This window comes from Trachemys scripta, chromosome 9 (genome assembly GCF_013100865.1).
Source record: "Trachemys scripta elegans isolate TJP31775 chromosome 9, CAS_Tse_1.0, whole genome shotgun sequence".
NCBI lineage: Eukaryota > Metazoa > Chordata > Testudines > Emydidae > Trachemys > Trachemys scripta.
In genome coordinates, this window is record NC_048306.1 from 68,336,291 (window position 1) to 68,363,980 (window position 27,690).

Consider the following 27,690-nt stretch of genomic DNA (forward strand, 5'->3'; position numbering starts at 1 on the left):
ATTAGTAAAGGCTAAAAGGAATAGTACATCTAAATGCTTCAGTTTTCAAATTTTTCCAAAAAAAAAAAACCCACAAGTTTTTTTCATGTGCCACAAAGATAGTGCTGTCATTTTAAGACTCTTAAGATGTTTTAGTTTTCAGGCACATACAACTTGATCCTGTACCACTGAGTTTTGCCACTAACAGGAACAGACTCACGGGGCTAGAATTTCAAAGGACCTCAGCCTAAAGAAGTGCTCAGCCGCACCCAGTAGCCCTTGTTGTGATACTTTGAAAACCTGGCCATTTATTTCAGTACCCAAATGGGAGCTGAGATCTTCTGAAAATTTGCCTGCAATTTTTGAGTTCATTTGGAAGTCTGGCCCATGGTGTCTTCAATTGCCTGACAATGAGCTAGACCAACAAGAACTTCATTTTAAAGTTATTTTTGCCGATTCATTTCCATGTCATAAATATCTCTTACATGGAAGACTGAAAGATATCTCAGCAAGCAGAAACAAAACACTTATCTCGGGGAACTGTGAACCTAAGTCTCAAGTCAACCTGGCTGACCAAATTTTAATGTATCAAAGGTTTGGGATTTTTTCCTCTTGAAGAGGGCTAGTTAAAATAACTTCTCTTTCAAGTGTATTAATTTTCTTACAATCACCAGAAAAAGGAGTCTCCACTAATATATGAAAAAAATACATGTTATAACACAGGGGTTCTCAAACTGGGGTCAGGATCCCTCAGGCGGTTGCGAGGTTATTATATGGGGAGTCGCAAGCTGTCAGCCTCCACCCAACCCCACTTTACCTCCAGCATTTGTAATGGTGTTAAATATATTTAAAAGTGTTTTTAATTTATAAAGGGGGTCACGCTAAGAGGCTTGCTATGTGAAAGGGGTCACCAGTACAAAAGTTTGAGAACCACTGATATAACATATTAACCCAGGTCTTCCACAAATGTTCATAATACCTATGTGAGGAAAAGGACCCATTATCTCTAAAAGTAATGCTGTAAGCTCAAAGCACTTTACAAAGGCCGGTAAACATTGACACCATGGGAAACTTACACGTAGAGTTGTTAAGTGACTCGCCCAATGTCCCACAGTGAATTAATGGCAGGACCAGTAGTAAATCTCAGAGGTGAAATCCTTGCCTGATTGCAGTCCATGGCAAAACTCCCATTGACTTCAATGGGGCAGGATTTCTACCCAGGTCTTTTTGTCCAGAGCCCTCTCCACTTGTCCACACTACTGTAAAAGAATATTGGTTTTCTTTTTTTTCCCCTCTCAAAAACACAATACAGGCACAAACTGCATAGAGTCAGATTGTGATACCCTTACTCACAAAGAGCAGCACTTTACAAGTAGCACCATTGGCTTCAGTGTGTTACAAAGTATAATTCTGCATGAGTAAAAGTATCAGCACTTGCTTTATACAAGTTCTTCTGCTATATCATAGGTTCCATCATACACACTGAGGTCTCAATGCTTTCATTTCATTCAATCATTCCTTGATTCTTTTTCATATAGAGATACCAAGGACCAAATCCCACGCCCCTTACCACCCAGGAGTAGGCTGCTGATGAGGATTTGCACTGTTATTTTTAACCAGTCTTGAAAAGCAGTAGACAAAAGAAAAATAAATAAATATACATACGCAACTTAATCTGTGAATTTCCCCTTGATTTACTCGCCTAACAGTCCTTCTCTTCCTCCATAGTTCACTGGGCTCCCTTTTGAAAACTTTCCCTCGAAAGCTCATTGTATCAATGGGAACTCAAGCAGCAAACAAATCGCTCTTTAAAAACTGTGCTCCTTTAACCTTTTTGCTTCAGCAGCTTCAGGAACCCAACTGAAGACTGTTCAAGAGGGAAGTGTGTCTAAAACTTAACACATGCTGTATCCACAGTAACTGAACAGAAAGGAAAAGAAAACCAGCAATAACTCATTGCTTCCTGTGAGTAGTATTCCGCTATTGGGAAGACAGTATCTCATTAAGCCATAAATAAAAGCTTAGCACCTTGTCTTTATAGCAGATTGAAAGAGGAAGTTGTAGAGAAATTATTACAGCTAAGCGTCTATCTTTGCCTCCAAAAAAACATTTTTGTTTTACCAGCCCCCTCCCCTGCCAAACTCTTCACTGGTCGAAAGCCAGAATGACTGAGTTCAGAGACAATAGTGGGGCGGGGGCACAATTTAAAGGTTTTGATGGTCTGCAGCAGGGTTCACGGCAGGGCAGATAAACCCTGGCAGAAATCGGGGGGGGGGGGGGGGGGGCACGTGACCCTGCGTAAACCACACACACACTACGCATTGCCTCTGACTGAGTTCTGCTTGTATGGACACAGCTGCTGTTACATATGCATTTGCAACCTGAATAAACCAAAAAAAAAAGTTTATTCTCAAGACAAGAATCTTCTTTGCTATCCACGACAACTCCCATTTTTAAGAACAGTTACTTAGATCATCATTTTCAGACATCTGATGTCAAACAACCTCCACTTTTTGTATCTGAATAACAGTTCATCTTTCTCAACGGCCAATAAGAGGAAGAAAAGCTCTGAAAATGTTACATCTATAGACAGACAGCTATAGACACCTTTGTTATATAATTGTTCAAATTATGTTTTTGACATGTAAGATATAATACAAGAAATTTCTGCTTTTAATATTTCCTCCCCACTGATGTATAAAATATCTGAATAAAAGAATATTTATTACCAGAGAATGTAGTCTAAAAAACGGTTAAAGAGGAAATATCTTCTGAAAATACTCTATTTTTTTTTTTTAAAAATCCCTCTCTCTTCCCTATTTACAACACTTCTCAGAACACTTTCTACATCCTCCTTTTTGTGTTGGGATTTTTAAGCGTACTCTCCCTTTAACAACAGTCTGAATCCAGGGTAATTCTGCTGGCTTCAAAAAGGAATGTGTCAGTTTGGTGTCATCTGACTTACTCTGCATTTATATCATTCTAACTGAACAGAATTTGGCCATCTAGTTCTAATTCTACAGCGTCACATATAGGAAGGCTAAAAGATTACCTTTCTGTAACATCCAGGCTGCGTTTCTATAAAAGCATTATTAATCTAAGGCATTGGTAACCATGGCATATAGGAAGTATCACTGATGCATACAGTCCCATGATTTCCTCAGGTCACATTATATCTGCCCGATATACTGTATAGCCATCTCCCCAAAAGCTATTTCAGCCAATTAACTTGCAGTCCCCTTCATAGGCATTACTGGTACAAAACAGGTTTAGAGCTTACAGAGCTAACCACAGGAGGATCAATCCCAGAATACTGGGATCCTCCAGTGATGTCGAGCCAGTATAACAGCTCCTAGACATCTCTGTCCCTTCTGCCAGGGTGGGTATGTACTGGAGATGGGGCCAGGTCTTGGGGCTTCTTACATTCTGGCAAGCCAAGGCTACTGTATCAGCTTCTTGAAGACGATGGCAGCAGTATAATTTAGGTCAGCTGTCAAACTACTCTAAATTAAACTAGGGGATTAGATCAGTATATAGATGTCCCAGGAGAGCACAAAAGACACTTTTCCACCACCACTGCTTGGCCATTGCTGAGGATACGTGTCATGCTATATTTTCCCATCATAGATTCTCTTTACATGTCATTCCTTTTTTTTTTTTTTTTTTTTTTTTTTTAAATGATGTGTTTGATCCAAGGCAATTAACAGTTTTCCTTAATTCTCACCATGGCTGAGCTATGTCTCTCTTCCAGAGTTGTGGGTGCACCAGCTAGCCATGCATTCCTCTTTCAAAAAGCTTCAAACTGCAGTAAAAATAACATTTCTATAATTTGTTACATGCAGCACATAGTCTGAGGCCTGCGACTTTGTCCTCAGTGCCATGTTTTCCGTCCAATTTCCAACTAACCCTTTTCAACTCCTGAATGTCTTTAGGCATCTTTCAAAACCTCTGCAGTATTCCATATTTCTAGTAGTAACCCATGTGCAGTATTCCTATGCTAAATGTGAGAGTTCTTGTCTTCTGATGGCCGTTTGGGAGTATGAACCACTACAGCACATCCTTATGAAACAGTATGTCAGTTGGATTAGCCTGCTTGTTTTTGTCTATGACATTTCACAACTTAGAATACAGTGGAACCTGAACAACAGAACGCTCTTAATTGGCAACTTCCTGCCTTCAGAGACCACCCCTCCCCCTTACTGAGCATACTGAGCACAATTCTGCTTTTTTCTTTATTAGAAGACCATCTCTATTAAGCAAATGAATTTTGATGATCTCTCCAATGATTACTTAAGACAGGTTTCACTGTACACACATTAAGCAAAGAAGTGAAAGTCTTCGCCGTCTGGCAGTAAAAGATGGAAAAGAGAGAAGTCCTTTGCCAAGACATGCAGACATTTCCAGTGGCTAACAATACAGAACCACAACATTAACAAAGCTGGAATTCTTCCTTATTTTCTCTTAAACCACCACTCTACTCTAGTTGATTCCTGACAGCCTCTCACATGACACAGTGGATGGAACTGCCAAGACAAAACGTCCTTGCCAGACATTAAATTTAATGCTGGAAAATTCAACTCTATTGAGTTAACTTAATGCAGGTATAGATTCCTCTCAAAGACTCTTTAGAATATCGACCACTTTCTCTAACACTTTATTGTGCCAAATGGCCATAAGGTTTCCTTTCCTCAAACCTCTTTCACTATTGCCTGACTGCAGGAAAATAGGCTGAACATTACTGATAAGTGAACCTGAGAAGGGACAGAAGTGTCGGGCCAAAATGTGACATCTAGTCACTGCCCCAGGTTGGGATGAGCATAGCATTGTCGCCCCTCCCACAACCCCAAAAGGGAACAGTGACTGCAACAGTGTGACAGACACTTGTGCATGCCTTGCACACTCAGTCACAGCTTCAGGGTAACAGCAACTGTATCTCTCCTCACATCTCTGTGGTCCACTCCAGGAGTGCCCAGTCAAGACTCAGGTCTCCAGACATCACCAATCTCTGGGCAGTGGTCCTTGCCCCACTACCTTTTGACCAGGGAGTATTAAGGCTGCATAACTTCCTGCCTTATACAGTGATATCCCCATGAAACTAGTCTGCCTGATGGCTAATACCTCAGAATTGTTTTTTTTCCTCTGAGGACTATGAACAGTGCATTGCCATCAGTTACAAGTTACCACACAGCTCCTTCTGAGCAAGCACATTTATTCTTAAGATAAAAGCGTTACAGACAAAACATATTTACAAAAAAAACAATAAGTCCCTATGTGCATACTAAAAGCTTACCCCTCAGTCTTATTGGGCCTAGCTCGCCACTGTCAATGGCGAGCTAGGCCCAATTTCAATCCTTCCACAATGGCTGGGGCCCTCTTGGACAGAAGGTCCTGTTCATTTGCTGGATCAGAAAGAAAGCCTTGTTTCACTTCAAGCTCATCCTTTTATATCAAAAGCCCTTTCTTTGTCTTCTAGTCTCTGGAGAGCCCAGCTTGAACCAGTACGTATAAACCCCTCCAGAGGCTGATACCACTATAGAGCTGTTTAGTTGCAATCACTTCCTTTGACACCTCCCACTGTCTAAATTCCCAAAGGAGCTGTAGTACCCCCACCACATGGAGTAGAACACAATTATACATAAACCATTCATATATTTAATGTCCGGAAAGATGCAATATCTGTCACACACTTCCCACCCCTCGCAGCACGCATATTTAAAGGCTTGTCAGAGTCTGGTCCTTAATTTGGCTCAGAAAAGCATTACAAAATCAAGATGCAGCTTTGAACTTTATCCAAATCTCTGAAGTCTCTGTACTGAAACTGGAGACCTGACAAGAAACTGGAGGATCTCTCCTATCCTTCCAGATTCTGGTCAGGCTGGAGATCCTGCAAGGGCAGCATTTCTCAAGGGATATTGTCATTTCTGCTTCCTGAAGTTAACTGAACTTCTATGAACCTCAACATAAATAAAAGGTGATTTTAGGTTCAAGTTGCTTCTTATTCTACCTACACCCATTTTTCTATCCCCACTAAGAATCTTCCTGTCTTTCTTCAATGATTTGACTCCCAGTATTATTTATTATAATATCTGGTAGCACCCGCAAGCTTTGAGTGTTACATGCATAGCAGAAGGCATCATCTCTGTACTGAGAAGCACACAGTCTGAATACTGAGGAAATCAACAGAAAATATGTAGGAGGTGGTGGAACAACAAATTGCAATTGTGTTAACAAATATATATAAGTAGGACTGGTATGCTGCTGGCTGTAATTTAAAAAAAAAAAAATCTTTCTTTTACCTTTTTTCTGGTCGGTAAGACGTTGCTGTTTTGAGTAGGTATTCTCTGTACCTGTAATAGGGAATACCATTGGGGCCAGTAATATCTTACCTCCTGGTAAAAGCGTAAAATAAAACTTTCCTGGCACCTACTGTAAATTATATCCTAATTACTCCTTAATCTTGACAGTGGCAGGCAGCAAGTTCCTTACAACCATCAAGCAAATAACAGCTCTTTAGAGTCTATGGACTTTCACAGATCTTGACCATTACATCAGTGCTGCTAGACAAGTAATTTGCCTGCAGCATTTAGATTACCACACATGTTAATGTTGCAAATAGAGCAGTATTAAATTAGATAAATCAATATGGCTAAGTCCCCTGAACTGCTTTAAAAGTCACAACCATAAAGTGTAATGTAAACATTATTATTTGTATTATGAGCATCCCCAGGTAGCAAAGTGATGTTACTAAGCCACAATGTTGTCCCAACTATTTTTTTTAAACAGACTGGATCACCACAAGAGGTTCTCCCACTTCCAGGAGCCTTGCCTGATAACTGAGAGCTGTTGCATCTGGCTGATACATTTGGGTTCCAGAGAATGTTGAAGTATTCAGCGAAATGATGAAATGTCAGGTAGTTACTTCAGTGTTTGCATCTGCTCTGATGTCTTACCTGAACATTTTCAGCCAACATCAATGTTTAGAATGAACCTAACAATATGAAGTATCTGTATATCAATGTGATTCTTTCTTTTCTAGAAATGGCTATATATTCTCTTAGCTTTATGGCTAGTTAGTATCTGATCTGCTTTATCTTCAATGAAACTCCAATTAAAAAATAACAACTCTCTTTCTTTCTTTGTTACTGTTCAAATCTTCATCTGATGTAATTTGTTTTCTCCCTAAATCTATGAATTATTTCATGTTGTCATTGACTTCAGTTTGAATTTATGATATGCACTGATGCATGCATGTGTAGCTGTATACAGAAATAAACCATCAATGTGGTTTGCTGTCCTTTGTCTCTTTAGTGTTTTGATGGTGGCCCTATAGAAATATGAATATTAAGTGTCAAAGGTCCACATCATCAGTTAACAATCTCAAATAAAAAGTATCTTTATAAGGATATCAGGCCAAATATTTAAATGTATAGTTGATGTTCTGAACTTGAAATCATACTGTCCTCCCAAAACTATATAATCTGTCTATATTCCTACAAAAAGGAATCATAATGTAACCTTAGCTCCAAGTAACAATGCTGCCACTTTCAACAACAAACTCAGAGTCCTGAGTTTCTTTAGACTCATTGGAACTCACATGCAATGATAGGAACTCACAGCAAGTGTCAGGAGAATGAAAGCATTGCAGTCAGCTCAGTACTTTTGTCCCAGAAGGATACTGACACATAAAACAGAGCAGATTGAAAACGTATCCCTGATTTGTGCACCCATACGAAGAACTTGCACATGCATGCACTGGACATGGACTTTTAAAAATGTGATCCCCACACATTCTCCACAACACAATAAAACCAAATACAATATACAAAAGTATAATAAAATATCACACTTCTAAAATGCTCCCCCAGAGAAACAAATGAGGAAGGGCAATTAAAAAAAAAAAGTAAATAAAGGAAAGAAAAGAATGATAAGGGAAGGTGATAAATATTAGAAGGGAATGCGCTAATTGGTAAAGAGGTGATGACTAAGTAACATGGAAACTAAACACCAGTCTCATTTCTAGACCTTCTCATGCATACATCAGACGTGAGGCACCTGGGTGAGGTGATATGTGAAAGGTTGCACTGCCACCACATGTGTGGCCGTGTTATATGGATAGAGGAGTTCATTCTCTTCCGTATCAATCTAAATTGGCTTACTTAAAGTTCTCCTTTTCACAAGATCATCCATCAAACAATCTACTGGGATAGTAATAATAACTACCACTAAAAATAACTAATAAGAATAACATTTAGCTCTTAAAATCAGTGACTAAATCAAAAGGAGAATCTTTTCTGGTCATTCTTATACTGCTTATTTTGCCAAAGCCAAGTCATCTATCCACTCAGAGTATTATATTTCCTGATGTTAATGGCTGCCAAGTTGCAGGGTAAAAAAAAAAAATCTATCTATCTATATACATACACACACACACACACACACACATACACACATATATGTACATACATATATATGTACATACATACACACACACTACTTAAATTCTTGAGATGTAGAAGCCTGGCTGAAGGAATATAGACTATAGCCTCTGTAAAATCAGGCCAACACTGAAACTATATTAATGGTACAGAAATCTTCTGTTATTTCCTCCACCAAAAGGAGTACAAAATCATTGTCTGTCTCTTTTGAATGGCATGCAGCATTTCCTAATCTGTTGCAGTTCCTGCTTGAGCCACAAAAAATAAAGAGCTAAATAGCAAAGGTCATACCAAATTTCTGACTTCTGCAGAGGAAACAGAAGTAGCTGCAAAAGTCACTTCCCATCACTCATAGCACGTGGGCGTGAACTCAGGAACCAAAAGAAGTTAAAAAAATACAAAAGATGGAGCCCTGTGGGGAGACTTGAGAGTCTGACACTTAATGCTATTGTAATCATTCCTCTGGCAATCTTCTGCAAGATGCTCAGTGTTACATACTCTATTGGAAGGAGGGGGGATGGTTAATTTCTCCTTGTTTTAAGATCCAAGGGGTTTGGATCTGTACTCACCAGGGAATTGGTGAAAGGTTTCTCAGGGCTTCCCAGGAAGGGAATCTAATTGGGAAATGGTGGCAGCGGAACCAGAGCTAAGCTGGTAGTTAAGCTTAGAAGTTTTCATGCAGGCCCCTACATTTGTACCCTAAAGTTCAAAGTGGGGATCCAGCCTTGACATGGGCTCCCCCATCTTTTCTGACCAACAATTGGATGCCGTGTGGGAGTCACAAGAGCTGAAGGCTGTGCTAGTATATTTCAGGAACTGAAAATGATAATCTGGATGACAGTGTGTGTATAGGTTGCGTTAGCCGATAAACTACATAAATATACACTGCAATTGCTATTTATATTCATCACCTTTGCTTTCATTTTCTATTCATAAGCACATAATTATTGTTCATCTGATCCTGCATGCTCCAACAATGCAACATTGCTAAAAGTGGGTCATGCAATTGGACTGACAGAATCATATCAGATATAATTTGTCATCCCTTCAGAGCTTTGTCAGAGCATTAACTAGGAAAGTAATTATTATCGATGTCATACACCCCATACAGATTCCATGGTCTAAATGCCAAAAATCCCAACAGAAGCATATCATATCAAAAATCACACATCAATCTTTCTTTGCCAAAGACCACTACTATCTGTCTCTTCAGGATGTTGAACATGTTAACAGCTTGTTAGTGGTTTGTGAATGCACCAATGGGAACACTTTGCTTGTTAAGATCTCTTCCTTAGACAGGTAAAGCAAACATTACAGCAGGAGAAAAAGCAGCTACTGCAATTTAAGTTGCATAGTGCTTTCTGTCCTAACCATTTGTCTTCAGCTGCTCAAAACTTTACGAAAGCATCACCTTTGGGGCTGAAATGTTCTAAGTTAGTGTTTGCCTGAAAGCATGTTTTTACTGAGAAAAAAACAGTTCTACCATTTTCGAGAACAAGAAGAGTGAAAAAAAACATACTTCATTATTAAAATGAATACAACTTTTTTCAGAATTGCTCTAGCACTGAATCAGCTTGGCATGCAAAGCTGACATTTGCCAGGCAAATAGGTTGTGTTCCTGTTGAGCACCCAGGCCCTCATCTAACCAAGCGCTTAAGCACTTGCTTAACCTTAAGCATGTGAACAGTCCAGCAGAAGGGTTAAACAAGCTCATTCTTTCACTTGCTCTACAAATCTGTAAAACTAGCTCTGAAGGAGGGCTGAGAATTCATCATGATAACTGTGACATTAGCAAGGTGAGCTCTCCAAGGCAGTGAGACGACATCCCTGCAACAAACAGCCATGAAAGGAAAACACAAGTCTCTTTTATAATATCTGCCAGGGCTCTGCTAAATGTGCCTTTCCAGACATTGGCTCCTGAAGTCACCAGCTCCAGCTATGTCAATCCATCTGTTTTCTTCTTAGGCTGATAGTGCAGTGATTTAAACTATTCTTTTCACTGTGCTTTTACCTTCGCTTCATGCCCCAGGTATTAGTCTATCTCATGCAGAACAAATATGTGAAAGGTTCCTGAATTTTTGTGCACTGCATGAAAGGTGTAGACACACCCTCTCATGGAAGTAGAGGTGTCATGAGCTTTCAATGGGTTGTACTTGCCAGCTTCTTTGTGCACAGTCGGAGTCCATGGGACTCCTTTGTGGTTGAAACTTCCCCCTGAGGGGAGGGAAAGAGGGAGGCCTTGGTGAGAGTATTTCGTCAGTCATGAGTTTGATTTCAGAGTGCTTAATGGGTCTCACAGTATATACACACACACACACACCCCACCTCAAACAGCCTTAACAGCATTCATGGGCGCTTGCTGTTAGTACATCCTGAGCCACCTACTACCCCTTCACTGGTTTTCCAAGTTTCTACTCATGGAAATTCCTCCCAATTCTCCCATTTGGGAAGCATGCTCAGCTGTGTGTGGAAGGAGCAGTCCCTGCATCTATGCGGATCTTGGGAGCTAGTAACAGATGCACAGCTATCTGCTCTCCTATTTCCTCTTTTCAGCATGTCATTCATAGCAACCTTGCTGTTATGCTGCATCTTGGAGTGAGGTTGCAAGGGAAGATACTGCTGGTCTGATCAGCTGCAACTTCTGGGCAGATTTCGACGTTGGAAATCCAAAGGGTGGATGATATGTTTATCTGCTACTCCTCGCTCATGATTCTCCTTTCATTTGCACTGGTGCAAACCAAGAGTAGCTCCAATGAAGTCAATGGAATTATACTTTCATAAAACTAGTGAGAGGAGAGAAGAGAATCTGGTCCCAAGTCTCTCTTTTCCACCACCAGCACTCCCTCCCACATCTCTCAGGAGTAGTCACCATGTGGGAGGGGGAAGGAAGGGAGATGAGGTACTGTACAGCAGCCCTGTCCTTTGGTTCCAAGTTGGGGGGTGTGGAGTCTCCACATGTGGGTTCTCTGCTATGCTATCCAGCAGCACAGACAAAACACAGTATTTCATCGGCTTTGGTCCCTAGTGCCCCTGAGTAGGTTGGATCAAAACTGGGCTGTATTATCCCCTCCCCTCCCCTAAACAAAGAGAATTCTTTCCCAGCATTCGTACATCAGGAATCGGGGTAGTGAACATAAACCTTCCATTAGCCATTTAATCCTGCTGATTCAGACAAACACAAAATAAGCAATTACTTTAATTTCTTCTTTAGTTTACTCCATTGGGAAATCTTAAAAAAACATTATTCTTGTTTTCATAGAGTAGGGCTGGAGTCATGTCTTGATAACAAAACACAAATAATGATGAAGGGCCATAAGAGGCTATTAAATAATGTAATCATCTCTGTTTACTATTTCCAGACATGATGCTGTTTGCAGTTTCTGGCTTCCACTGCACGCTAGTCTGACCATGGTTCTAATGTATGCCATTGATGTCTACTGTCAGCTACAAAAAGGATTGTTTTTCTCCGTTTATTTACCCAGAAAAGCTCAGCTCAAACACAACATCTGGTTTAGAGAGAAATTCCACATTTTTATCCAATTTCCCAGCTGGAATGATTGAAGCAGAAGGAGGTCAAGCAACTTGGCCAAGGTCATACAGTCTATCAATAGGTCTGTCAGGATTAGACCCTGGGATCCCCTTGACTGCTTTGTTCTTAATCACTAAACTGGTCTCTCTCCTTATACTGTACTATGTGCATAAGTCAGTGTTGCTGTGCCTAAAAGCTACTCTGTTAAATATTGCATTCTTATGGCCCCAGACACGTATGTGCATATCCTCACAGCTCCTGGGTATATTCTGAGCAGCTCAGTGGAAACAGACCACACGTGATAATCTATCCTTTGGATACCCTGAAATACCCAGCTCATAATGTGATTTTGGCAGACATATAAAAAGATTAGGAATTTCAAAAGCATATGTGATGGACTGGTCTCCCTTTTTCATTTACTACACAAGGAATGAATGTGAAGTCCTGCTAGTAAGATTCATATTAATTTAATTTAGTGTGCAGCAAGGGGAAAGGGATTCAAAACAAAATGCTCTCTTAACTCCTCTCCTCCTCTTCTAGATGGTCTGCATGGGTCTGGAGACAGAACCAGTGTGGGCCAGTGTATACAGTGCTGGACTGGGAGTCAAGAGACCTGTGTTCTATTCTTGGCACTGCTACTGTACGACCTGCAACACATCACTTCACTTCCATTTCCTGTCCCATCCTTTGTGTGTTTAAACCATAAGCTCTTAAAGGCAAGGACTCTCTCTTGCTACGTGCTTGTAACAATGCCTAGCCCAACATTCCCCCAGCTGCCATGGTGGTCTGTCGGCATTACTGTAATACTACTAATAAAGTTTCAGTCACCTAGACTTATTAATGGCTCATCAGATCTGGATGGGGAGAATTTTATGGTTTATCTGGGATAAGAAGCTGATAACTGGGAATCCTAATAGATATTTGTGATAAATGGGTGATTTTTCTCACTGATGAAGTAGTTTTATTTATTTATGAACACGAAGAAAGGCTGGAAGATACAGACAGGAACAGAGGAAATCCTGTACCCCAGAACTGGCGCTAGTTTTGTGGGGCCTTGTGCGAAGTAATATGCAGGGCTGAACCCAGCCCTGCCTATTAGGTTTCTCCTGACCCATGATCTCCAACCAATGGGCTCTGAATACTCCCTCCCACCACCCCCCAAACCAAGTGACACCCCAGCAAGAATTTATTGTGGACCTAGTTACTCAACCTTAGATGTCTAGACATGGGAAGAGAAACTAGCAGAACATCCACTTCCTTGTTCATTTTCTTTGTATTACGTATATCAGTTTTCAGTTATAATGCAATCGAGGGTACTTTTATCAGTTATCATAGAATATTAGGGTTGGACGGGACCTCAGGAGGTCATCTAGTCCAACCCCCTGCTCAAAGCAGGACCAATTCCCAACTAAATCATCCCAGCCAGGGCTTTGTCAAGCCTGACCTTAAAAACCTCTAAGGAAGGAGATTCCACCACCTCCCTAGGTAACCCATTCCAATGCTTCACCACCCTCCTAGTGAAAAAGTTTTTCCTAATATCCAACCTAAACCTCCCCCACTGCAACCTGAGACCATTACTCCTTGTCCTGTCATCAGGTACCACTGAGAACAGTCTAGATCCTCTCTGGAACCCCCTTTCAGGTAGTTGAAAAAAGCTATCAAATCCCCCCTCATTCTTCTCTTCTGCAGACTAAACAATCCCAGTTCCTCAGCCTCTCCTCATAAGTCATGTGCTCCAGACCCCTAATCATTTTTGTTGCCCTCCACTGGACTCTTTCCAATTTTTCCACATCCTTCTTGTACTGTGGGGCCCAAAACTGGACACAGTACTCCAGATGAGGCCTCACCAATGTCGAATAGAGGGGAATGATCACGTCCCTCGATCTGCTGGCAATGCCCCTACTTATACAGCCCAAAATGCCGTTAGCCTTCTTGGCAACAAGGGCACATTGTTGACTCATATCCACCTTCTCATCCACTGTAACCTCTAAGGGTTTTCTGGGATTTTTGCTACACATTCCCACCAGTTTGCACCTAGAACTATGCATCTGAATCTCAGCTAACATTTCACTTCAGCTCCAAGAGGTAAGGAATACATAATTCAGTGCTGGTAATGTTAATATCATGTGGTTTTATTTCTTATAGGAAGCTAATTTCTTAGTATCATGCCAAAGAGCTCTTCTATCATGGCATTAACAGCGAAGCTGCTATACAGTTTTGTTTTGCTTTACAACTGGCACCTTTATTAGGTCCTCAAACATATTTTGCAAACTATTAGCCTGATCCTGAAAGCATCATGTGAGTAAAGCCAATGAAGTACAAGTGAGAACAGGAAGGAGGATAAAGCAAAGTGCAGTAATATTTCAAAGGCTAGGAAAGGAAAGGAATGAATGTTACATTGAGCATTAAGGGCTAGATTGTGTAATTTACCCTTACTACAGGCCTCCACAGATCCCTGCTGCCCCAAGGACAACTCAGGAGGCAAACCCAAGAGAGAGTAGAACCACAGCTGTGTTTCCCCTCCACCTTCCTGGGGGTGATTTGCTCCGAAGGGAATCTTCCCCTTGTGTGGAGTGCACAAAGATGATCTTTTCCTCTTGAGCCTTAATCTTCCTACCCCCACATACCTACACTGGGGACAGGGACAATCCGGCTCTACCCAGCTAGCTAGGTTATGTACCATGTAAGTCCAATGAATCCATTCAACCGGTACTGCAATCTGGAACATCCTGCTGATGATTTCAATTAAACACCATTTAAATACAACAAAGGAGAGAGTGTCAGGAGCTCAGAAGCTAAGAGGTTAACTTCTGATTCCAGTGGTCATCAAGAGTTAATGCCTTTCAATGAGTATCCCAGCCTGGGTCAGATCTGACCGAAAACAAACAAACAAACAAACACACACACACACACACACACACACACACACACACACACACTTTTTCCATTCTTATAAGAATGAACATTGGAACTGTTTAGAGGATGATGTTGTGTAAAGACAGGGAGGAAGGTTCCTGCAGGAGACATTGTCATTTTCCCCTATTCCTCTGGCCAAAATTATGGTTGCTGGGAAGGCTACTTAATAAGGCACAATTTCTACAGGCATTAGAAGCCATTCATTTGATGGGGGACAGGTAGAAAATTGGGAGAGTAACTGTTTGTTGATTAATCTACCAGTCTTCCAAGAGCAGTGGCCATTTGCATGGGACCAGATTCTGAAATAAGATACACTGGTGACTTTGATGGAGCTATTCCGGATTTACCTGGGTGTAGCCGAGACCAGAATCAAGCCCTGTGAGTTGCGATTGCTTGATGATGAAGAAAAACTGTATCTGAGCCTGGAATAGCAGGAAAAGCTTTGGCACACTCTCTTCCTTCAGTTTTCTAACCTAACCAAGAGTGAGCTGGATGAATGTTTATCCAGCAATCAAGGCTTTTTTTTTTTTCTAGAAATAAAAAGGGGGTGGGAGGAAGGGAAGAATAGGACTTTAAAAAAATAAAATAAAATAAAAGCCCCAAGGATCTTCCAGCTAGAAAAAGAAGGAAAAAAGCCATGCCGCTGATTGGAACGTCTTGCTGCATCAAGACAAAGTAATGAGAGCCAGTGATTAAAAAGGTAAAAGATATATTTGTAAAATTTAACAGCAACATACCAGTTTTATTTGAGATTAAAAGAAAAAGATATTTTACACTTGGCTTCCCTCTTTCTCGTCAACAAGCTCTCCTTTGCCTCTTGATCTCTTTCTGTCTCTCTCCCTCCCATCTCCTCCCTCCTTCCCCCCTCCCCCGGGGCTGGCTTTTTCAGAAAGTCCATTTCTCTTTACAGTGCTCACGCAATATCTCTCTTATAATTCTTACTTGTTTCCAAGTTAAGTCTACACACCCATGTGTGCAGCCAGAGACTTTGGGACAGAGTCACTTAGATCCATTTAAATCCAGCAGAACTCTACTCAAGCTAGTCTGCATTTACATTGGTAGAAACAAGATCAAAAATTGAGCCAAAGTCAGTAGTGGTATAAATGCTGGTGTGAGATATATATTGGGCATACAGTACGTTGGTCAGGAAATGGATGTGAGTGTTAATGGCAAAGTAGTCAAACTGGCACTGCTATGGCATTCTGAGGGTGTGCAGAACAACATACAGTTACTTTGCACTTTATTTGAATCAACCTCAGGCTTTTGTAGTGAATAGAAACAGAGACTGGGAGCACTGATGGTACAGGGAGTAAATTAAATCTGGGTGGGGGTGGGGGTGGGGGAAGTGTTGCTCTACCTTACATCCTCTTTGTCAGTTTCTTTTCCTGTTGCACCCTCTTGGCTTGTAAAATATTCACCCACCTAGGTCTGTAGAACACGCCCATCACTTTGGTATCTGAACGCCATCCAGTTACACTCAGAGTGTCAAATCAGTTCAAATTAAGTTATTCTAGTTTACCACTTTGGCCCAGAGACTTTTCTAAAAGCTGGACTTATTTACTGCAGGCTGCTGTTAGGCTGAGTTTTACCCTTAGTACTTACCCATGGAAGTAAAATTTCCCAATAGATTTCTCTGAAAAGAGATTGAGGAGGCAAGGGAGCGCATTAGCCACAAAATAAAAAAATCAAAATTGTAGCCATCAAGCAATAAGTTGAAACTCAAATTTTGGTTTGGTTTTGGTTTAACAGGAGAAGGATGAAATGGCTTTGTTTTGTCCATACATCAGCTACCAACAAAACATTGCTTTGGTTAAAATCTTTAAGCCATATTGCTAACAATGTATTAGCAATGGTAATGATACATATTTAAAAGGAAATAGTAGAATCTCCGTGGTACAATAGGGTAAAATGAACACATTAGCACAGACTTTTGCATCTAGGAAGATATGCAACATATCCAATTTCACATTATAGAAATCTTGAGTTCAGATTCTATCTATTGATCTTAGGGTCACCGCAATATCTACTGAAGTGTAAATCTGAGTATATCCGCTGAAGCCAATGATTCTGCCTCTTTGCAACAAGAAAAGATGGATTCTTTAATTTATTATTATGAAGGTCTGGGAATATTACAGACTGCAGGAAAAATGTGTGTGATTATTTCTGACTATTTAGTGTATGTCTGTCTTAATATTTACATCTATAACTACCTCTTTACTGCAAGAAAAGAAATTCTACCCATTGCTGTTCCTCAGGGAATATCACTCACTGGTTTACATGAAATTGTTATAAGAACAAGAGAGTGAACAAACATCAATGCAGGAATTGCCTTCTTGGGTGGTTTGGTTTGGGAAGGTTCTATGTGAAGTAACATGTCAGGCTCAAAAGAGGTCCCACTCTAAAAAGTACTAGTTCCCCCAAGTCCAGGGGTCCAGGACATCCTCCATGGGAATCTCCTTCCTTGCAGCCATTCCCCCTACATGCACTTGTGTAGGTTTGCAACCTCAGAAGACATGACCTCATGGACTGACAAGTCAAGAGATGAATCTGAAGAGCAACTAGGGAATTCAATCTCTTTTATAGCTTATTGGAACTGGAGTCAGACAGAATTGTTGACAAGGAATCAGAGATGGTGCTCCAGACAAGTAGTTCAAACATGCACATGAATATATTTGTGTATAAATGTGTTCACAATGTGAGGCTCTGGGAAGAACAGGGAAATATGTGGCTACAAATGATCAAAGTCAGGAAATCCTGAGTTTTGTTCCCATCTCTACAACCTTCTTGCTATGTGGCCTTGCACAAATCACTTTACCTTTCTGTCTCAATTTCCCCATCTGTAAAATTGGGGTAATAGAACAAACAATTTTTATCTTACAGGGACATTACGGGGAATAAATTATTTAATGCCTGAAGAGCATTTCAGACCTGTGAAGTGTCGTATATGTGCAAAGTATTATATTATTGCAAAGCACTCTTCGTTAAACATTGTTGCTTTTGCAGGCTGATACTGCCACAGACTTTTCTCTGTTCCTTTAATTTCTGCCTCTATTGTACAGCTGCATATTGCTTAATAATAGATAAGTTCCCTCTCACAAACAAGAGACAGGCTCTTCTTTGCCCTGTGAGAGGATGCTTTGCTTATTCAACTCTAGCTTTCTGAGCACACACATTTTATACTCTGCCACCAGAATTCGGATAACAATTCCATAAGTGTGCAAGCCAGAATAAAATCCAGTTCATTCTGTTGTATTAGAACTGTCTGGACAGGGGTAACCGGAGGAGAAAATAAATAAATAAATAAATAAATAGTGTCACTGAAGTCATCAGAGGTATAATTAGTGATATCCAAAGGAGACGATCTGATCAGAACTGAGGGGACACTTTTACACAGTCACTTTTCAGACAATATGCACCTTTTAAGCACAATTACAGTGCTGTGGAGAATGAAAATGCACCCCTACTTGAAAAAGTGACTATGTAAAAATGGCTACTTCTTTCTGAGCCAATCTCCCTGCACTTGTTCATCAATTCTTACTGACTACTACTTTTTTACTTCTTTTAACACGGCAGATACAACCTAGCTCAGACTGAGTGAGATGGATTCTATTCCTTCTCATTCACCATCAACAGAATTGTTTGTTAAGTTCCAACCAATTACAACTGTGCAAACCTATTGAACTCAATAGGTTGAGAAGTCATCACTGAGCGCGTAGAATCATTTGTTACATGAAAAATGTCTCTGAAAGACAATAATCAAGGAATCCCAAAATAGTACTGTTGGAGAGTAACTTTTCATGGGATAAATGCATTGTATGTATCATTTATGTTACCTCCCCTATTCCCAAACTCTTCCGCCAACAATTTATATAAAGTAAAGGCCTGCTTCCTTCTCAAGTCCATGGCAAAATTCCCATTGGATGCAATGGAAGTAGGATAAGGCCCTATAGCCACGGATTAAATTCTCTCAGAATATTTTCTGGAGCCCCAGGGCTTGGGGCTTCTGCCCCACAAGGCGTGCCAGGGCTCCCACGGGTTTAAAAATATTTACCGAAGCTCTACTCTGGAAGGCTCCAGCTGAATTTAAGCCCTGCCTATATCTGAAGCATAAAGGCAAATGTCAAGTGTTCACAAACCAAGACAAAGATGGAAGTTTACCCTTAAAAGGAAAAATATAAGAATATTTTATTTGCACTGTTGATTTTGATCTCTCAAGCCAGAGAGAATTTGGCTATTTAAGAGACTGGTTTTCTGATGCACCACACGGAGTTGGCATCAGGTCCTTTTGTTGGGCCAGTAGCACCTGGATTACTGACCTTCATAACAATGTGCTAATCTCCTCTATTTGGCCAAGGGTTTGCTTAACACTGAATCATGGTTGGGAGATCTTGAAATGATGTGTAGAGATGGGCACCTATTGATTATTATAGGGAGTACAGATACTGTATTGGTTTTAATTAAGTAAATGCCTATATATGATGTAATAATAAGTGCATCACAGATCAAAATTTACATGTAAATTAATAAATATTATGCAACAGAACCTGAAGAACCTTTTGTTGAGTTACATTTCAGACACACAACAAGGCTCTGTCTCCAGACCCTGTAAAAACATACTGGGTCTGACTCTCATCTCACTCTCATTGGTTTTATAGAAATACAATTCCACTGACTTCAATGGAGTTACTTCTGATTTACATCAGAGCAAGTGAGATGAGAATCTGTCCCAACAGACTTTCTCCAGATTGTCACCTGTGTAACAGAGAGACAAATCCTCTATCTGCCACTGACCCATACTATATACTTGGGAAAGTAACTTCACCTCTCTGTTTCTCCATGTATACAAAGGGGAATAATGATACTTCTCTTGCTTTTCAAAGTACATTGAGATCTAGGGATGAAAAACGCTATACAGGAGTGAAGTATGATTATTTTGCTATTGCTGAATCCAAGTCATAGTATGTTGATAAAAGTACAAAGCTTATTGGCCTGGGTATAACTGGACATCAAGAAAAAACACTGTATCCTCAACAAATATGAACCTTTGTTCTTATTCCGTCAGCTGTCACAAATACAACAGCATGTATCATCAGAAAAGACAAAGCGCAATCCAGGAGGCAAAATTCAATGTCTTTTCAGTCACGTGCTTTCAAAGCAAAATTTCTCCCCAAATATTACCCCTCCCTTTCTAAACACTTTACCTGCCAACTGATTTACATAGTTCTGAGTAACATCTACGTACAGAGATGTCTTCATTCCTTTTTAGTCCTTTTTCCTTTGCTTGAGTCTCTTCCTTTTTTGTTTTTCCTCTTACACACATACTGTTTATGATCGTTTACATTCTGTGCTGATTTTTTTAAGCTCAAACCCACACTAACACATTGTTGATTTCATACTGAATTGGAGTGAGGTCATGAATGGGATGTCCTCCTAAGATGTATGAATTAATGTGATGGGCTGCTAAGTGCTGAGCCACTGATCACACTGAATCAATTCATACAACTCCTGAGTGGCCACTGGATGCTCATTTCCTGTGGCTCCAGGATTCTGTTCAGGTTCAGAGACAAGGTTATATCCTCAGCCATCAGGCAGTTCTTTCTGCTTTTCTTGTCTCATTTATACCATTTCCCAGATCTAAGTACCTTTAGGAATACATCTAAGATCTAAGACAATGATTAATAATCCACCTCATCAGGATTTCAGACTAATATAAATTGAAAAAATCAGCCAACAGAAACATCAGACTGGTCTTCTGTAATGACTAGAATGCTAGAATCCTCTGCTGTGAATGTGATGCCTACAAAACTCATGTCAATGACTAGGCAGTTGGTAAACAGTGGTCACAGAACATTACACTTACAATTATCTCACTGTTGCCATGTCTTTCCCTTGTCTGCTTGCTGTATTCACCTGCTGTCTTTCATCTTATACTGAAAATGTACGCCCTTTGAGGCACAGACCATGTTTTTATGTGGGTGCAGTGCCTAGCACAGTTGGAACTAGGCTTTAGGTATTACCAGAATACAAATAATGAATAAGAATCAAATGTTCAAGTGAAAGTCATTATGAGCTGAGGAACCCAGAGGACCTTGGGTCACATGTCAGTTGATGTGCAATAAATGAACTTCATAAAGAGAGGTCTCTTAAATTTTACTGCCTTCTTTTTCTCTTCCTCTCTTTTTCCTTTCACCTACATTTGTCAATGACTGAAATCATATTAAAACAGGGAATCAAATCCTCCTGCATCTCCCTGAATCCTTGACCCTACTGAATGTGATGTGGTAAAGCACAATTCCTAAGATAACCACAACCGCATTAGAATGTTTGTGTTGAAGAATGGAGAGGGATGCAAGTGTAAGCTAATTTATAAAACTGTAGAACAAAGTACAGGTGCCCAGTTGCTAGAAGTACTTAGGGGTAAATTGCTCTATGCAGCACTTCAGAGATTGCTTTCTAATCTAGCTCATGTGATTTACAGATTTCACTTCTGGTCCATGTAATAAATAGGCTTCAGAAAACAATTCCACAAGGTATGAAGCAAGAGGAAGGCTTGGCACAGTTATTCCATATAGAAGATACTTTAAAAAATACAATCTTCTCTGAATACCTAATACTGAAATGTATTCTTATCCTATAGTCTATTTCCATTGCAACAAGCACAAAGATTAAATGGGACTCACTCACCCCTGAAAGACGGACTATGTGCCTGGAGACACAGGACCAGTATCTCAGCTGACAGCTCCACTGAAAGACTGGATTACAACAGCTAAGGATCTGGCCATAAAATGTAATTATTTTTGGTGTATGTTGTATTTTTAGGACCTGATCCTGCATTCCTGGGGCATCCAAATCTCTTAGGAAGGAAAAATCAATTTCACACATACAGAATGGGAAAAGACTGTCTAGGAAGGAGTACGGCAGAAAGGGATCTAGGGGTTATAGTGGACCACAAGCTAAATATGAGTCAACAGTGTGATGCTGTTGCAAAAAAAGCAAACATGATTCTGGGATGCATTAACAGGTGTGTTGTGAGCAAGACACGAGAAGTCATTCTTCTGCTCTACTCTGGTTAGGCCTCAGCTGGAGTATTGTGTCCAGTTCTGGGCGCCGCATTTTAAAAAAGATGTGGAGAAATTGGAAAGGGTCCAAAGAAGAGCAACAAGAATGATTAAAGGTCTTGAGAACATGACCTATGAAGGAAGGCTGAAAGAACTGGGTTTGTTTAGTTTGGAAAAGAGAAGACTGAGAGGGGACATGATAGCAGTTTTCAGGTATCTAAAAGGGTGTCATAAGGAGGAGGGAGAGAACTTGTTCACCTTAGCCTCTAAGGATAGAACCAGAAACAATGGGTTTAAACTGCAGCAAGGGAGGTCTAGGTTGGACATTAGGAAAAAGTTCCTAACTGTCAGGGTGGTTAAACACTGGAACAAATTGCCCAGGGAGGTTGTGGAATCTCCGTCTCTGGAGATATTTAAGAGTAGGTTAGATAAATGTCTATTAGGGATGGTCTAGGCAGTATTTGGTCCTGCCATGCGGGCAGGGGACTGGACTCAATGACCTCTCAAGGTCCCTTCCAGTCCTATAATCTATGAATCTATGAATCTAGTGCTTTCAAATATGAAAACTTCATAATAAACCAGGCATGATCATTTTAGCTCCTGAAATCATTGTGACTAACGTTAGTTGGATGCAAATGCTCTTTTGCATGTCTGTGTAACAGTCTCTAGCACATTATCCATACATAAACTTCACAGACCAAGCGACAATCTGTTAGGCTCACACATGCATTTTACTAGGATTAAGCAGCCTTCAATCCTTCTTCTTTCTCAAGCTGCCCTTTCAACAAACATATGAAATCCATTGAAAACAGTACTGTCTATTACTGCCATGTCTAAGAATCCTAAAGCAGCTCTTTCTTTTGAAGTTACTAGTGCTCCATATCATTACAGAGTCTAATTGCAAAGCTTGATAGCAATTTATTTCAGGTACAATCCTATTTAACTTTAATGGTAACTGACTGCTTTTAATGGTAGAACGAAATAATCCCTCAGATCTGGGGAAACAGAAAAACCATGTACAAAGGAAAGAGCATTTACTTTAGCCTGTTACTGCTCCCTAGCTTTTTTGGTGGGCAACACTCTCAATCTAGTCTAAGCTTAAACCAGCCCAAATGGAGAGCTAGACTTTGCACCCCAAATCTCCCCCCCCCCCCAAGGAAGTGGGGATCAACAATGTCCCCCCTCAACTTACTAAGACACCTTATGGGGGCTTTCTGTGAGACACAAGAGAAGGGGGGACTGAGTGGACTGTTGATAAAAGTGAGTGGCCTCACACTGGGTGAAGGTGGGGCCTAAGGAACACACACTAACTGATCTGGCCCATGAGAGGTTAAGTCTATATTACCTGTTTTGCAGAGCCACTTTTGTAATGGGGAAATCCATTGGACCAGAAGGAATACCTGGAAGCACAGCTCCGTAGAGAATGGACATGGGCTGCCAGTGGCACAAAGCTGGCGGAGGGCCTTCTTGTTGCCACTGACCTCCTATAGATTCCAGGTTTGTGGGTAGACCCCACATTTCATGCCATACAGGGGTAAATCCCACCCCCTAACAATCTGATCTGGGAGGAACACTTCAAGGGGATCTTTGCAGAGAGATCCTCTTTCTTAGCCCCCTCTCCCGGGGGTGGGGGGAGAGTGGGAGGAGGGCATGATGCAGCTCAGATTATATGTAATTTGGGACTGTGACAGGTCTACCAAAATGCATTGCACATCAGCTCCAATCTGAACTGAAACAAGACTCTATGCTTTTACTCTAAACATTATAATAGATTTGATGGGGTGGTCAGTACTTTTGCACACTGCACTTTCTTTAGGTCCCTTGTCACAGCATATTTTATGCAATCCTAGTAATTATTAGTGTCAGAGACACAATTATTTTTAAATTCCTCTGAGGGAAGTTATTTAACTCTTAATTGAAGGAATAAACTGTGCATTATGTGGGCTCCAGAGTTTAAAACAACAGATTTAAGATATCAGAGCTACAGTGATGAAATGAGTCTCTTTCGTTCCCATGACAAGTTATCAACACCACGAATACTGGACCAGATCTTCAACTGGTGTAAGCTGGCATTACTAGGATCTGACCCATTGTGTCTTACCACAGTTACCATGACTGCAACACAGTATTTCTAATGCTCTGTTCATCTCACAATAGGTATAAATTATCTATTGTTCCCAGTGCCCACTTATATACAAATCAACGTACATAATGCTAAGGTAAGGTATCAGTGAACACACTCTGGACTTCTTTATAATGTGCTTTAGTGAGGAGTCTCTTTGTATCATTCAAATGATGTACATGATGGCTCTGATGTACACGGTCTATAATAATGACTGCAGTGGTTTTGTAATATGATTACTACAAAATAGTAATACAGTATCAAATAATTGTTATATAAGAGATGAAAAGTGATTATAACTCATCCCTTTCAAAATTCTGAAAATTATAAACAGAGTCTATATCCAGGGAGGAACTGTGGTAACTAAGTAGTTCATATATTCTTCATCTCAAACAATGCTTTAAATAAGGAAATGCTCTGTCACACATTGGTTGATCAAACAGAATCCTAATAAATGACCTGCAGTGCTTGTTTTATTTCAATCACAGCTTAAGTTAAAAATAAATGTCTAATTCAGAAAGCAAACAACACTCATTTAAAGGATGATAATCTTTAAAAACAAGGAGCTACAGAACAGAGAAACTCACTAGTCAGCTAACAAATTTTATTTTTTTCATTTAAGGATAGCTCAGAGTTTGGAACTAATAAATCAGCAAAAGATTTCTATCATACAAACAATCTGTTGCAAGGACCTATGGGAAGATAATTTGCATACACCTTGCTATACATTCTGTCTGCATCCTAGCTGAGGCAAAAGTTTCCTATGATGAACAGACTTTGTGCACAATTTCTGAGCTGGCACTTTGGAATTCAGAGTGTGAAATAAGATACTTTAAACAACATTATGGTTCTAATGCTTGTAATATATCTTATAATACTTACAAAACACAAAGGCAAGTTAAATAACAGTGTTGCTTTATAGGCAGCATATGTGCACTTCACAGTTCCAGCTAAAGATGAGAGTAAAATTTCAGCTCTGTTGATAACAAAGACAGCAAATCTACCAGAAAGCTAGTACACACTTGCAAACAGTCTATCAAATGCTCTTTTCCTCCATCTACATAGTTAAAGTCAATAAATCACATAACATCTGTAATAATAATCCTGTCAGCTTTGTCTGTTTGCTAAAAGTATACTGTACCATTATGGTGAGGGTTCTAGGTCTGTTCATTTCATCATCACTATCCAGTGGCAGAATTTCATGTGACAATTCCTCTTGTCGTCGTCTACAAATATGTGGACAGTTCCTCTGTACCACAGAACGAAAGGCTTGAAGCAGAACAATGCTGGCAGCACAACCCATATCTGCATCCTGAAGCCTACAAAATAACTTCTATGTTTATGCTATGTTTGAAAAACAGTGGCTCCTTGTCCCTGAAAACAGTCTACAATGCAGCTGCAGCCAGTTAGCTATCCAATCGCCTCCTTGAATTCTGATCATCTGATCACAACCAAATAGCTTGGATGCAGATATAGGAAAGATTTGATCTGATCCACTGAAACTAAACACACGCATGTAGTATTAAGATATTTTTCTCTCTGTGTGTTTCTGAATTCATGTCTGAACATTTGCTTCCTGTCTTTTACAATAAGCCTCCTGTGAATCCAGTTTAATGGAACTGAAAGCATTAAAATTCCCAGTTCAAATAAACCAGCTGTTTATTAAAAATTGACAGGAGCAGTTTAAATGACTGGTAATAATCACGTGCAGGAAAATAAGTAATGGCATCAAATCAGTAAACATAGTGCTGACAGTCAGACAGACAGATTTCTAAAATTCTCAATGTAGGATGTTTTTTCCCCGAGAAAAGAAACTGGTTATGGCTCACTGAAGGATCTGAGCTGCAATTTTTACATCTTGTCATTTTCTGAAATACAGTGAGCTTACTTTAGTTGGAAAATGTAATGAGCAATAATAAATGCAAAAATATGGACTGCTTCTCCCAGTTCATGTTAAAATATCAGTGTCTCAATGAGAAATGCCAGTGTTCAGCTCTGAAATGCCTCTCAATAATATAGTTGTTGTGTGTTCCCACACATGCAGTTGTTCTGCAGACTAATACATTTTTACATTTACATAGGCGGCTTGTGTGAAGAAGTATCTTTGCTAATGAGGTCTTACGCTGAAGTAAAGCACAGCTGACCTTCTAAGAAAGGTAATTGTAAAATGTTTTAATGTTTTATCAGTAAGAATTCAGGCAAAGAAAAGAAGCTATTTGCAGTTAACAACTTAGCCTTCTGACTCCTGCCAGACAAGTCATTCAGAAAGCAGTAAAAGCTATGCTTAGAAATCATATGATCATCTTGGAAACATATCAACGTCTAATGATATATAGTGTAAGGTAATAGTACTTCAGAGGAAGTTTTAGCACTAAAAATATCTAGCAGAAAATGGATTTCTCTTAAAATGTGAACTAAGAATTTCCAAATAGGGTTTCCAATGCAACAGCTTTCCCTTAAACAAATATGTATCCAAAAATACAATTACTGGTATATTACATAAAGGGGCTGTTCATATTGAAGGCGATGATAGTTTTGCCAGTGATTTGCATGGGGACATGAGCAGGCCTGTAATTTTCTGTTAATACGATGTTTGGAAATACTGTTCCTTTAAGCATAAAATGGGAATAGGACCCACACTGTTCCATGGGACCATTTTAGGCTGGGTTTGATTAGGCTTTAATTGCCCAGTAATCTGTCAAAAGACAACATCGTTTTAATTAAATCATTTGCTAGAGAAGTGAAATGTGTTCTTTAAAAGCATTGCACTTGCTGCCAGTATTTCTTGTCTCTATCTCTTTTCAGTGCTTATGGAAAAAAGCTAATAGCACTGGCAGGCACTGCACAAACTCACTCACAGCTTTGTCAATGCACCTCAGCCCTAACATAAAACAATCCTGGCTCTTCTATCTCCAACTCTCTCACTGGGCACAGACGTTCAGTCTCATATAGACAAAAACCATCACACATAAATGTCCACGCTAAAGAGGAGGCCCCATGTCATGCATAAGCTTATTAGTTTAACTTTTCTAATAGGATCACAGCTGCCCAGTGGCACAGCTGTGTAATTTCCATACCAAATCAGTAATCTCGCCTGCTTTGGGGGGCATTGTTTATATTTTCATCAATCCCCAATCTGCTCCAGTACCGGAGTTGACACCTTGGCCATACACAAAATACACTTGGCAACCTGTGGGACACATATTCCTAACTCTAATTCCAGCAGCATCAATCTGGGTCTGATTTATTTCCTGCACAGCTTTCGTAGCTGGCTGTTATGGTGACTGCTGTACTGTCTTGGGTGTTGCTAATGGCTCTCTTGTGCTCCTGGATGGCAATTTCTTTTGCTCATACACTATTCAGTTGTGAAGGCTGAAGGGGATTTTTATGAAGTTTGGTTTCCATGATAACACAGAGTCCAATTCTGCCATCCATACTCATGCTGAATAATGTCTGAGAGCTTCATACAGAGCCCAGTGAAATCAAAGACCTCCATTTATTTCAACAAACTTTGAATCAGGCCCATACTCTGTAAGTGGTCCCATGACTTCAGTATGATTACTTGTAAAGGAAGGTATTATTCCATATAAAGTATGAGTGTAGAAAATTGACCTTTTGTCCTCCACTCTTAAAAAGGGAAAAATAATTAAT

At 40.0% G+C, this 27,690-nt stretch overlaps 1 protein-coding gene across 18 annotated transcripts in view; it reads right to left on the reverse strand.

The window, feature by feature from the left end:
- DOCK10 (dedicator of cytokinesis 10) overlaps nucleotides 1-27,690 on the reverse strand; it is a 239,284-nt gene that overhangs the window by 175,422 nt on the left and 36,172 nt on the right. For 6 of the 18 annotated variants that reach the window (XM_034780726.1, XM_034780727.1, XM_034780725.1 and 3 more), the window contains exon 1: nucleotides 25,181-25,427. The exons of 3 other annotated variants lie outside the window; for them this stretch is intronic. In XM_034780726.1, the coding sequence (XP_034636617.1) occupies nucleotides 25,181-25,342 (162 nt within the window). In that variant the 5' untranslated portion in view covers nucleotides 25,343-25,427. Of the gene's footprint in view, nucleotides 1-1,644; nucleotides 1,851-25,180; nucleotides 25,429-27,690 lie in introns of those variants that run through there. 9 more of the 18 variants (XM_034780717.1, XM_034780736.1, XM_034780720.1 and 6 more) reach the window with 5 other exon arrangements.